At 53.3% G+C, this 12460-nt stretch overlaps 1 protein-coding gene across 1 annotated transcript; it reads right to left on the bottom strand.

Annotated features, from left to right (window-relative positions):
- Positions 1-1714: 1714 nt before the first annotated feature.
- On the bottom strand, positions 1715-10988 carry PLA2G2C (phospholipase A2 group IIC). The gene is made up of 4 exons (XM_087820807.1): positions 10949-10988; positions 9996-10140; positions 8151-8254; positions 1715-1884 (listed from the first exon to the last, which is right to left on the bottom strand). Exons 1-4 carry the CDS (start codon positions 10986-10988, stop codon positions 1715-1717), a joined length of 459 nt encoding a protein of 152 aa, XP_087676933.1.
- Between the last annotated feature and the right edge of the window lie 1472 nt (positions 10989-12460).

Genomic DNA, 12460 nt, shown 5'->3' with positions numbered 1-12460 from the left:
CCACATGACGGTGATCATGGGAACTGAGTCGGGCAGAGCCAAGAAGCCCTGATCCCCAGACCCTCTGCAGACCACCTTCCCTTTCTGTCTTCACACCAGATTTTAAGTGTCCGAATTTGAACTTCTAACAGCTGCTATGGCTCCTAATGTTCTCCCCAGGATATTCAGACACAATTTTGTTTGTTTTCTTTAAATCTTTGAATGCCTCCTGCCCAGCACTGTGAGCGACACAGCAGGAGCTCAATAAATGTTGGTTGGGTGACTGAGTGATCACATCCCTCTCTGTTCTCCATTATTACATGAGCATGGCCTTTCCCCTCCCCACCTACAAGGTAAGGGGCAGGGGCCATGCCCACAGTGTTTCTATGGCCTCCAGGTACAGCACAGTGCTGCGAACCCAGGAGTCTCAATGAATGAAGACAAATTATGCAGTAAGCTGTGCTGCAGAACAAACCACACCAAAACCAAGCGACTTAAAACAGCAGCCTTTATTTAGCTCACAGTTCTGCCAGTTGGTATTTTAGCCTGGGCTCAGCAGGGCGGTTGTTTTGGTCTTGGCTAGGTTCTCTCATGCGTCTGTGGTCAGCAATGAGTCGGCTTTGCTAATGTTCGCAGAGCATTCTCACACATCTGAGGTCTCAGCTGAGACAACTGGGCTGATTGACTCTGGTCCAGGTGGGCTCCCGCCCCCAGCAGGCTGGCCCAGGCTTTTTCTCACGGTGGAGGCAGGTGTTAGAGAGTCGAACGCATTAGGCCCCCTAAAGCCTAGGCTGGGGAACTGGTAGACCATCACTCCCACTACATCCTACTGACCAATGCAAGTCACAAGGCCCGTTCAGAGTTCAGAGTCAAGGAGTGGGGGGAATATTCTACACCTTGATGGGAAAAGCCCAGTGTCACATCGTGAGAGGCGAGGATACAGAGAGGTAAGAAAAACTGTGGCTGTTTTTGCAATCCACCATACCAGTCGGGCATTATAAAGATCAGGGTCCACCCAGGTTAGATCACTTTAATATTTTGTAGAATTTACGTCTGATGCAACCAGGAGCTTCCAAGTTTGGATGGAAATTTTGGATGCCCTCTTGCTCCATTTCTTTGACATCTTTCTGGCCACGACATCCACATGGCAGCAGTAGTGCTGATGATCTCATGCTCTGTCTTCTGGGAGGTGACGATGGCCTCAATTTTCTCCCACCTGAGGGTTTTCAGGAGGCAGAACTTAAGCACATGAGAAACAAACTCCGAGTGTGCCTCTTGGGTCCATCGGCGGGGGGTGCCAAGGCCTGGTTCTGCAGGATGTCTAGCTCACAGCTAGATCTGGACTGTGGGCCCATTCACAAGTCCACCCTGCATCCTGATTTGGGGTGGGGGTGGAGGCAGAGTTTAGGGAAGATCCTGGGGCCTCTTCTCTCCTGGAAATTTCCTGGGATGGGGGCTGGGACATCTCTCTGTGCCGTCACCTTGTTTTATTGTTTCCCAGCACTCACTGCTATGAGAAGATGTCATTGATTTATGTATAAACGTATGATCTGTCTCCCTCGATAGGATGCCAGGATTTTGTCTTTGGTCTCCAGCCCCTCTGACGCTGAGTGACAAAGGAGTACCTGGGCCAAATGCTGGAGGGTGAGCCACATGAACTGGGGCCTGTTGGGAAAGGGCTTCCCAGAAGCGATCCCAGAGCAGATGCTGACGGACAAGGGGATCCTGTGGCCCCCTAGCACTGGACTTTACGCCTGCCACACCGGGGCCGGCTCAGGAAGAACTGCTTGAAGTTTTTCTCGTAGGTGGGCAGGTTCTCTTTGAAGCAGTATGAAGATCGCTTGTCACACTCGCAGGCCCTCAGCCCACAGAGGCAGCCTACACTGGGACCAAGGGCACATTCACCTGCAGAGAGACAGAGGGTCACTGGCAGCTCTCATCTCACCCCCAGGGCTTGGTTCCAAGGTTTGGGAAAACAGAGAACTCGCCATAAGGAGTCAGGGTTTGAAAAGAGAAAAGGAAAGAAACTTGGACTCCTTTTCCTTCGTCCCTAAGGCCTGGTCACACCTGGCCACATCGCAAGTACTGACTGTAAGGAGTAGCCTAGAAGAAAACAGGAGAAGTGGGGGAGTGCAGGTTGCATGGAGGGGGTGCCCTGGGTTAGTGCACCTGGGTAGCATGTGGGCCCAGGTAATGGGAACCATTTCCTCAGAATTCATCTCCTATTTCCAACAGCTTGCTTCACATCTCACGTGGTGTCTCAGACATCAACAACCCAAGACCCCCAAAAGGGAATTCATGATGGAAGTGCTCCCTCTGCCCACCAAGCCTGTCCTTCACCCACAGCAAATGGCACCACCTCCTACTTGAGCCAGAAAACTGGCAGCCAAGCTTGATCCCTCCCCTCCTTTGACTTTTCACATCCAGGCCACCAGCAGGTTCCATTGATTTCTCTGTGTTTAGGATATGCCATGCTCTGCTCTCTTCTCTCCATCTTCTCAGCCACCACCCCAATCCCTGTCATCAGCTCTTTCCCCCTGATGGAAGGAAATAAACAGAAACCTTCTTCAAATGGAACCTGGGTTAGGTTCACTCTCCTGCTTAAATCCCTGCTGCGGGTTCCCACTATGGCAGGAAGACATCCCAAGTCTCCAAAGCAGGCTTACCATGATCCAGCCCTCACCAACCTCTCCACCCTCACAGTCCCTCACTCTGCCACCTACACCCTTCTCCAGGCACACCGATCCCTTTGGCAGAGTCTTGTCCCAGGGCCTTTGCACTCGCTGTCCTCTTTGTCTAAAACAGTTCTCTCCAGGATCTTCGAGTGGCCGGATCCATCCCACTCTTTAAGTCTTGGTCAAACATGCCTTCGTCAGAGACGCTCTCCATGACCACCTGGCCCAAGGCTCTCTCCAGCCACTCTCCCTTCCAGTCCTGTTTATTTTATTCACTGCACTTTCATAACTGGTACTTCTCTTATTTATTTACTTGCTTGTGTCTGTCAGTCCTCATCAGAGTGTGAGCTCTGTGAGGCTGGGACTCTGTCTGTCTATCCATTCCCAGCATGCAGAATAAATGCCAGCACATAGTAGGTGCTCAACCAACAGTCGTTGAATAAATGAATGAAGCCTCCATGGGCCTTTGGGATCAAGTGTCTGCCCTTTTGCCGAATCACCACTAGATGGGGATGTTTTATTTAGTAGTCAGAGCTGTAGTGCTGGGGGGGGGGCGGGCTAAGGCACAGCTTTCTCTTTCTAGGTAACTCCCCTCAGCTCCACTCTCTTGAGGGCGAGAAAAGGAGGCAGTCAGACTTCCTGGTTTGTTGAGCTTGGACAAGTTAGCTTCAGCATCCTTATTTATGAAATGGTAATAATAATAGTGTCCAAAAAATGACAGTGTCTACTTGGTAGGGTGTGAGGATTTTCATTGTTGTTGTTGACGGACGGAGCGGTTGGGTGTGCCCGGCACACAGAGGGTGCTGTACAAATGCCTGTTATTATGACGATGCTGTGCCCTCAGCTTCACATGTAGGACAAAGAAGATTCCTCTTAAGCGGGACCCAGCGCTGGCCACAGCCTGTTTGCCTTGCTGCGTCTCCTAGGCCCGCAGTTCCTGCAGGAGCTCTCCTCCTGCATCTCCCTGGAGACCTGCGTTCCCAGGACACGTGGACACCCGCCCTCGCCTCAGCTCCGCCCCTCCATCCACCCTCCTGATGGACCCTGCGCAGGACGTTCCCACCTCTGGTTCCCAGTTCCTGCCACTCCCGCTGTTCCTGCTGCCTGGGTCACCTTTGCCCTCACACCCCTGCCGTATCTGTGAAAAGCCTTGGAGAGCCAACAAGCCCGAGCACTCCCGGGGGCTCCCTCGAGAGCCCCCACCCCCATCCACACCCAGGTCTGGCACCTCAGCTGCGCTTTGCTTCCGCCCCTGGGCAGCCACCACGTTGTGCAGGACCCACTCGGTCTATGGCTGGTCCTCTCGGGAGGAGGGCTGCTTGGGCACCGGGCCGCCCCATTCAACCTCACTCCCTGCAGGGCCTGGTGCCAGGCGCTGTCACTCACCCAGGTGCTGTCTCTGGAAAACTTTCTCGCCCTGCCTAGGCCCCCTCCTGTCCCTTTCCCCTCTCCCTTTCCAGCTCTCCTCACTTCCACCTCAATTCTCCAAACTCCCTCTTCCTTTCTCTCGTGCCCTTCTCCATGGCTGCGCAGGCCGAGAGCCTCGGGTTCAGCCCCTTTCCTCCCCACCCCACATCTAACCCATCAGCAGGTCCTGTTCAGTTACCTCCCAAACACACCCAGCACCTGACCCGTCTCTCCGTCTCCACCTCATCACACCCGTCCAGCTGTGCTGACTCCCCCCAGCTACTGAAACAGCCCACTCATGGCCCCCCCCTTTTTCTTCCCATGCTCCCCAACTTTGTGGTGGCCACAGTGATCTTCCTAAAGCAAAATCGGTGCAGGTCACTCCAGGCTTCTAAGGATGCAACAGCTTCCCCCACAACTGAAGGGGAGGGTGAGCTCCTTACCCTGTCCCCACAGCCCTGGCGGACTTGTCCCTGTCCAGCGTCCAACCTCCCCTCCCCTCCTGTCTCCTCTGCTCCCACCACACTGGCCAAACGCCACCTCCTTAGAGAGGTCTTCCTGAGCCATCTAAAGTAGCCATCCTTCCCTCCCCGTCCCTTCACCATTCTTTACCTCGCCACCTTGTTTTAGGTACTTCATAGCACTTGTCACTACCCAAATGTATCTTTGCTTCTGAATATTTTATGGTCTGTCTCCTCCTTAGACGCAGGCTCCTTCCAGGCAGGCAGCTTGCCTTCCGGTTTCAGATCTTGAGCCCTGAGCGCCAGTGAACAGGCCGTCACCGCCTGCTGCTGCCTCACTGGCCCGGCTGCCACTCCCTGCGGGGCAGCGAGAGGGGCCCATCCCAGGGGCCAGAAAGCCAGGCTCCCGGTCCAGACCTGCTGCCCGCATGCGCTAGGATCTCAGGTGCTTCTCTCCCAGCCTGTTCCTTGGCTTTTCAATGGAGATAAGCACCTGCATTGGTTATTTAATGAGTTTTTCATTCATTCACTCATCAAACAAACAGGGATCGAGTTCCTAGCACGGGCCTGGCCTTTGGCTAGGACCTGGGGGTACAGGTCTGAGCGAGCAGACCCCACACGGCACAGCTCCAGGGGCATCCTCAGGCTCTGTGGGCTCTGAGGGCTCTGAGAATGAGTACCCCCTCCCCCCCCCCAAGACACGCTAGTTCCCTGCTCTCCTGGGACTCACATTCTATTGCGGGGAAAGTTGATGCAAAAGTAAGCAAGATCGGTTCAGGTGGAGGCAAATGCTGGGAGAGAGAAATGGTGATGTGGTGAGGAATGAGCTCAGCAGTGAGGGAGGAAGATCTTGGCAAACAACAAATTCCAGTGGTCACCAAGCTCACCTTTCTCGCTCTGGCAGAGGGAGCAGTCCCATTGGCTGCAACTGGTGTCTGCCTCCCCCTGCCAGGTTCTTCCCCGCACAGCATATGCATGCATGTGTGGGTGGAGGGGGCTGTCACCACTGGCTGATCCCAAAGTCCCTTGCAAATGCCAAGTCCTTATGTAAACCCACCCACAGGACAGATAACAACCTCCCTGGTTGCAGGAGGGCAGCCTTCCTCGCCAGGCCCCAGGGCTCAGGTTACAGGCCTATCTCTGCACTGATCTCCTCCTGACATTTAGGGACGTCTCCCTTGCTCACCCACCGCATCCCAGAGCAGCCACTGGTTGCTAGGCAACCTGGGCCTGGGCCTGGGTGCAGGATTTCAGAACTGGAGGCTGGGGAGGCGATTAACCCTTGTAGGGCAGCTCTTTCAACTGCAGTGTAACTGGGGATGGGCGGGGGCGGGGGGGAGAGCTTTTATTCTATAAGGGTTCATGACTTTAGCTCAAGGAGATGCTTCAAAGAAATCTCTCAACAGTAATAAAGAAAATCCCAGTGCTTTCCCACAAGGTAAAGGAGGAAAGAAAACCTAGATGAAAAAAGATTTCTCAACCTCTAAAACCTGCCATGGGCCAGAGCCTTTAGTTGGATTACTTTAGTTGCTCCTTACAGCCACCTCATGAAGTGCGTATTATTAGCTCCATTTTACAGATGAGGAGCCTGAGGCCCACGTGGTTTCACAATTATCCAGCTAGAAGGGGTGAAGCTGGGATTTGGACCCAACTCTGGCCAACTCCAAAACATGGCTCTCTCTGGGCCTCTTAGCGGGTTACACAGAACTAGAACAGAAAGATCTGGGGCACTGCCGAGGAGCAAACTCCATCTGCCTTTCTTTGCCCCCTGGGCCCGGGCTGAGCCTCCTGATGAGTGTGCTGCAGACCATGAGATGCATTTGTGTGAGGCCTCCAATCAAGAGCACCCACTGCCCTCCTGACAGTCCCCTGCCTGGGGGGGGGAGGGCAGGAGAACCAGCTCTGGGGTCAGAGGACCCCAACTTTTCTTTCCCTGGCTCTGTGACCCTGGCCATCTCACTTGGCCTCTCTGAGCCTCAGGGGCCTCCTCGATAATGGGGAGATAATACCCACCCCAAAGGTTTGTCATGGGGGTTCCAGGTGCTGTCACAGATGCTCATAACCTGCAGTTGTTGTTATTACCTATTTTACAATGAAGAGACTGAGGCTCAGACAACTCAGGCCAGATAGCATGTTCCAGAGCACTGGAAGGCTCAAGACACATGTGTTTTAATCTCACCTGTTACGCGAATCAAGCCTTTCCCCTCTCTGGGCCTCAGTCTCCCTGCTGCTACAATGAAGGGTGGGTCAGGATGGTCTCTAAGGGCGCCTTCTGCTCTAGAGAACACCAAGAGAGCAGGGCCCGAGGCTGCTTTGTTCAGTGCCCCTGCCCCTGGCACAGTGCTGGCGCTGGATGAGCACTTAATGGGCGCTCGGTTATTACTGCGCAAGTGAATGAATGTGCCTGAGTCTCCCTTAAGGTCTCAGCAGCTATCAGCAGCAGCCCCAGGATTAGAAACCAGATCAGCCAGGTCTGGGCCTGTTCCAGGATTCAGGGCCTTGGCAAGGTGGGGTGAGGACGGCAGGTGTCGGCCTGGTGCTCACTGGCCGGGTCAGCTGAGGAAGGGGATGCTGATGTCCTGGTGGAGACCAGGAAGTGTCCCTGCATGCTAATTCCCTGAGCAGGCTCTGGGCCCCAGGAGCCCTGATGAGGTTTCAGGAGCAATGGGCCACTGTCACTCAGCAGGGACTGTCCAGCTCCCAGCCTCTGCCTGCACCTCCTGCCACCACTCAGCATGTGTCAAGCAGAGGACATTTCTGCCTGCCACCACCTGGGGCTCCGGCCTCTGTTCCAGGTCACTCTCCTCTGCCTCCTCCAATGCTGGGGTCCTGGGCTGTGGCTTCAAGACACACTCACAGCTGTGAATAACCGTGCACGGGGAGGACGGGGGTTCCTGCTATTGCCCAGGCCAAGGAGGAGGGGAGTCGCACACTCTCAGCGGACGTCAACCACAGCTGCGCTGGGACGACCCGCATTCACAGGAGGCCACGGCCCAGGGCTCTCAAGGGCGCTGCCCTTCAGACTGAACTTGCCCTACACACGTCCACATCCCAGTAGCCACAGGACATCCCCCAGGAAATCGGGGCCACTCCCCACGTGCTGGATACTCTGTACTTGCCCGCCCTTGTCCTTTGCCCATCTCCTTGAATGGCCTCGATGACATGTGAGTTCCCTGCCCCGTTCCCTTCTATTTACTTTGGTGTCCCCCGCGGCTCCTATCACAATGCTTGGCATGCCATCACCCTTACCAAATATTTGTTCAACTGAAAGACAGCTGAGCTGCTTCGTTAGCACATGACAGCCATAAGGAGAAAGTTCTCAGCAGCAACAGTTGCCAAGCGAAGCTGCAAAATCCAACATAATCTCAAATCAACAACTATTTATTGAGCACATACTACATACGCCGGCTCCGTGCTCCCAGAGGGTCCTGGGCGCAGCTGTGGGCAGGAGCAACCAGGAGGGACAAAGCAAGGACTCCCAGGAAGCTCTGGTTCCCAGAATTACTGCTCACCATCTCCAAGCACTTGGAAAAATCTCACTCCCTAAATGTTCTTTGGGTCCACAAGGAGGCAGACATTAAGGGAAGGCTCAGGTTCAAAGACATTTCCCCACAGAGAGGCTACTCACAGACCACGGTGCCATTGAAGATGCGGAACTGGTAGCTGCTTAGCAAGGGCTGGCAGCCCAGCTGCTTCAGCTTCTCGTAGCAGCAGTCGTGGGCCAGGCAGCACCTGGGGGCCAGACCAGAGGGAGAGAGGGGCTTTAACCGGGGGTGGGCCCGCGCGAGTCAGCTGCAGGCCCTTGGTGCAGACGACTCACCTGCCTCCTCCCTGGGAAGGGAAGGCGCTGAATGTAGGGAGGTCAATTAATGATATTAAAAATAATATAAATAACTGCTCACATTTAGTGAGCCCTGTCCTGTACCTATCTCATTAGCTCCTCACAGTTACCCCATGAAGTGCGATCACCATCCCCATTTATGGGGGAGGAAATGAGGTTCGGCTGTAAATTTCTCAAAGGTGCGCAGCTGGAAAATGACGCACTCGGGACTCAGCGTGAGGTCTGCGCACTCACTTGTTCACGAAATGACTTTTTCCTGAGCACCTGCTATATGCCAAGCGCTGTGACAGTCTCTGAGGAGACAGCTGTCAGCAAAAGCACGTAATGCTTTAGTTCTTGCTCTCATGGTGCGCAGAGTGACGGGGGGGGGGGGGGGCGGGGGGGGGGGCCAGGAAGGGAGAACATCCGAGGGAGGAACAAGCTGGGCACGGCCTCGGCTCATTTCTTCAACCCCGTAAGGGGGAGGAGCGCACAAACCTGGGACTGGATCTGAGACACGGAAAGGAAAAGGCTCTGGCTGGTGCCCTGGGCCGACGCTTGTCTTCCCCCGTCCCATCTGGGTCCACAAGCAGCCGCTCTGCCATCCGTCATCTTTGGCTAAAAGCGTTAACTTTCTCATCTGCCTTTGAACTTGGACAAGGGGAGGCACAGAGCATCGAAGGGCCCAGACTTTAAAACAGGCAAATTCTTGTTCAAATCCTGCCTTTGCTACCTGGTTACTGCATGTCTTTGGGCTTCGCCACTTGGGTTTCACGGGTCCTCACTGTTGTTGCCTGTAAAATGCGGATGGTAACCCTGAGGCGGCCACTAGCTGGGAGGTTTAATTATGTCCCTCGGGAAGCTCACCAGTCTCAGTGCTGGGCGCATGATGGGCATTTCATCAGTGTCAGCGCCCCTCCAGCTGGAACGTTCCAGGTCTCATGAGCCCCACCCACAGGAATCAAGCTCTAGGAGTGACACTGCAGGCCCCACCATGGAGACATATTTATCCTGGCTAGGTGTAAGTGGCAAGGAACCTTTATTTTCCTATTCCTTCCAATGAAGTGGCTCGCACGCCCTCCTGCTTCCCACTGTCCAGGTCCTCGCAGAGTACACCAACCTGCAGAGCTTTTTCTAGGAGTCACATTCCCTCACCCCCATGGAGTTTGTGCCGCATGACCTCCCCCAGATGGGTGACTTTTCCAAACTGGGCCACTCGGATTCTTTCTCCTGGTGTAGGGAATTAGGACTGGGAGGCAGTGGGTCAGTCTGGCTGCGCCTATCATCCTAAAAACTGGGGAGCTGGGAGGAGACCACGTTTGCCGTGAGCATTGAAAATGTTCCTAGAGCTCTGGGCAGGACCGACTCCATAATTTGCAAGGCCTGGTGCCAAATGGAAACGTAAGAATTTCCAGATGGTGCAGGTCCTTAGGAATGCTGGTCCTGTGCAGCTGCATGGGCCACATGCTCCCAAAGTCAGCCCTGATTTTCGATTCCTCGAGACCTCCCTCCAATCCCCATCCAGTTTTTCTTCTCACACTCACCTAAATCGGTTTCTGTTACTTGCAATGCAAGAGTCCTGATACGAGCCCTCTCTTCAAATATGGATTTCAATGCAAATTAAATGACAGGCCTTGAAGCTCCTCTACTCACCTGTCAGTGTCATCCACAGGGGTCCCCTTGCCCCCGAGCCCACAGTAGCAGCCATATCCATAGTATGAGAAGAAGGCACTCCGCCCTGTGATGTGCTTGACCATCCTTTGAAACTGCCAGAAGCTGCTGTGGGCGGGGGCTATCACTGCCAACGAGAAAATCGGGGAGGAGAGACAATGCAGCGAGAACTGCGAGGCTTTGGGTTCCCTAACTGCAGGGCCCGGCATTCAGGGTGCCAGGAGCCTGCGTGCGTATGGGTCCCCCCACACCATGATCTTGAAAACTGTAAATTCCACCACTAAGAGAAGATGAAAACCCCATTTTTACATTTTGACTTAGGGACCTAAAAGTTACTGCTCCATAGCAGAAACAGGTAAAAAAAATGGATTTAGACAAATCTCCACTCAGCTAATCAAGGGGCGAAGAGTTTCCCAGCAGAACTAATGCTGTTTCCTATACGTTCTTTCACGTTGCAGAGCTACACAGTCTGATCCCTGGCAGAGATGACAAATAATTACCAATTACTGCAGAAGTCACCGTAAGAAAGCCCTTCTGACGGGAAATAATGATTCCTAAATTAGCCAGATGTATGTCTGCGGTTCTGTTCTGGAATCCAAATGACTTTAAACAAAGGCAACTAGCGTCCGAAGGACAGACTCCTGAAAGGACTGTGTGGTAAAACAAAGCCAAATGCCTCCTTTCTTAGAAAATGGTTGCAACTTTTGATTTCCCAGAAGTTTTGGGCGATCCCAGCACTGGGATCAACCCATTTTGCAGAAGAAACTGAAGCAGAAGGATTTTGGTGGGAGCCTGTTCCCCTCCTGATTCTCTTTTAAGTGAACTTACCTGATTTCCCTTCACCCGATGCCACCTCAGGAGGGACCACCCCAAGGACACAGACACACAGACCGGAGGACAGCACCTTGGGACTCTCCCAGCTGCTCGGTACTTACAGCAGGAGGTGAAGACCACGAGAACCCCGATGACCTTCATTCCCGAGGAGACCAGGGGGTCCGAGGTGCCACGATCACAGCTTCCTCTGGTCGCCAGGGGTTGGCCAGTTGAACACCTGTTAGGGGAGGAAATGGCCAAAAGGAGGTGAGTCCACGTGGGTGCAAAACCCCAAGTGCAGTCAGACCTTGGAAGGCTCTCAGTGGAGAGCCCAGAGCAAAGAGAGCTTTTTCCAACCTAATTATCTCTAAATATGATATTCTTTCTCGTATTTAGACCTAAATAGAAAGATAAGAAGGCTTTTAAAAAGTGCAAGTTTGGGGTTGTTGTTTTTTATTTATTTCTTTGGCAACACTAACCCTTCATCTTGTTTGTTTTGTGTGTGTGTTTTTCTTTTGAGGAGTCAGTATTTCTTCCATTCCCAAGTCTAAAGGCATATATGTGGTCTGTGATGGAGATCCAGCTCAGGAAGGTCGAGCCCCATTTGCACAGTAGCTACCTGCCCCCCCCCCCCCATGATTTCCTCCCTTGATGCCCAGGTATCTTATCCATAACCTTAGCTCCTGGGTTTCCTTTCCTTAAGGTGAGACTAAAAATGCCCACCAATCATTTCCAGCATTTATGAAGGACATGCAGGGTGCTGTTTCCTTTGAAAGCTTCATGGGTATTCCATTCTCTAATCCTCAGAAAAACTTGAGAGGTCCCATCATCATTTTATAGATGGAGAAACTGAGGCCCAGAGAGTTTGAACAATGTCCTTGCTCCCACAACTCCCTTGCTCCCAACGGCATAGACATGGGGACCAACGGAAGCAATGCAGGAAAAGTGCTTTGCACTATAAAGTGCTGTGCTGGGCAGACACGCCCTCCCCATTACTATGGCCATGGTGATGGTGCCATAGTCGGTCCACGTCCCACAGGACAGCAGAGAGAATGTGGGCTCAGTGCCCCCCCTCGTCATGTGGAGCCCCCTGATCAGCCGACAGCTCTCTTTAAGGAGAAGTGGTCTCTATGTGCCCATCATAAACCAGGCAGAATCTGCTATGTCAGGACTTGGACTATGAACAATGGCTCGGTTGAGCCAAGAGGACTGGGCAGGTGCAGAGCTCGACTTAGTCTCCGTGGCAAGGTTTGCCAGGAAAACTTCTAAATGAGAGTCCTGCTGCGGAGCCCTGGGAGAGGGAACCAGGAGTCTTTGCTAATTTTGTTCTCTCCAGCAAAATCCTGGTGGATGCTGCAGGGCTGGGGGGCCCTGACCAAGCTCATCCCAAAGACTGCAGGGTGTTTCCAAATCAGGTTCCAGCTCTACACGCTGGCTTCCTTTTTCTCTTTTGAGTCTTAAAAAATAATTGTATGATGATTTAGTCCATGAGGAAGGGACTCGAGTCTTTCAAATGAGCAGGTGATGGCACTTCGGAGATACAAGAAAAGGGACCTGGGTGCATTACCGGTAATGAAACGGCGCAGACTCTTAGTAAGCACCAACTCTGTGTTTTTCTAGGGAGATCGGATTCT

This window comes from Miniopterus natalensis, chromosome 9 (genome assembly GCF_054644295.1).
Source record: "Miniopterus natalensis isolate mMinNat1 chromosome 9, mMinNat1.hap1, whole genome shotgun sequence".
Taxonomy (NCBI): Eukaryota; Metazoa; Chordata; class Mammalia; order Chiroptera; family Miniopteridae; genus Miniopterus; species Miniopterus natalensis.
This window is presented reverse-complemented; position numbering and strand designations above follow the sequence as displayed.

What these genes read in the sequence shown, in the direction of transcription:
- PLA2G2C (XM_087820807.1), bottom strand. Translation starts at nt 10,988, where the DNA reads ATGAAGGTCATCGGGGTTCTCGTGGTCTTCACCTCCTGCT. An exon ending in CCTGTGGATGACACTGACAG is followed by an intron (nt 8,255 to 9,995) that starts GTGAGTAGAGGA and finishes TCTGGCCCCCAG; the next exon opens with GTGCTGCCTGGCCCACGACT. An exon ending in CTTCAATGGCACCGTGGTCT is followed by an intron (nt 1,885 to 8,150) that starts GTGAGTAGCCTC and finishes GTCTCTCTGCAG; the next exon opens with GTGAATGTGCCCTTGGTCCC.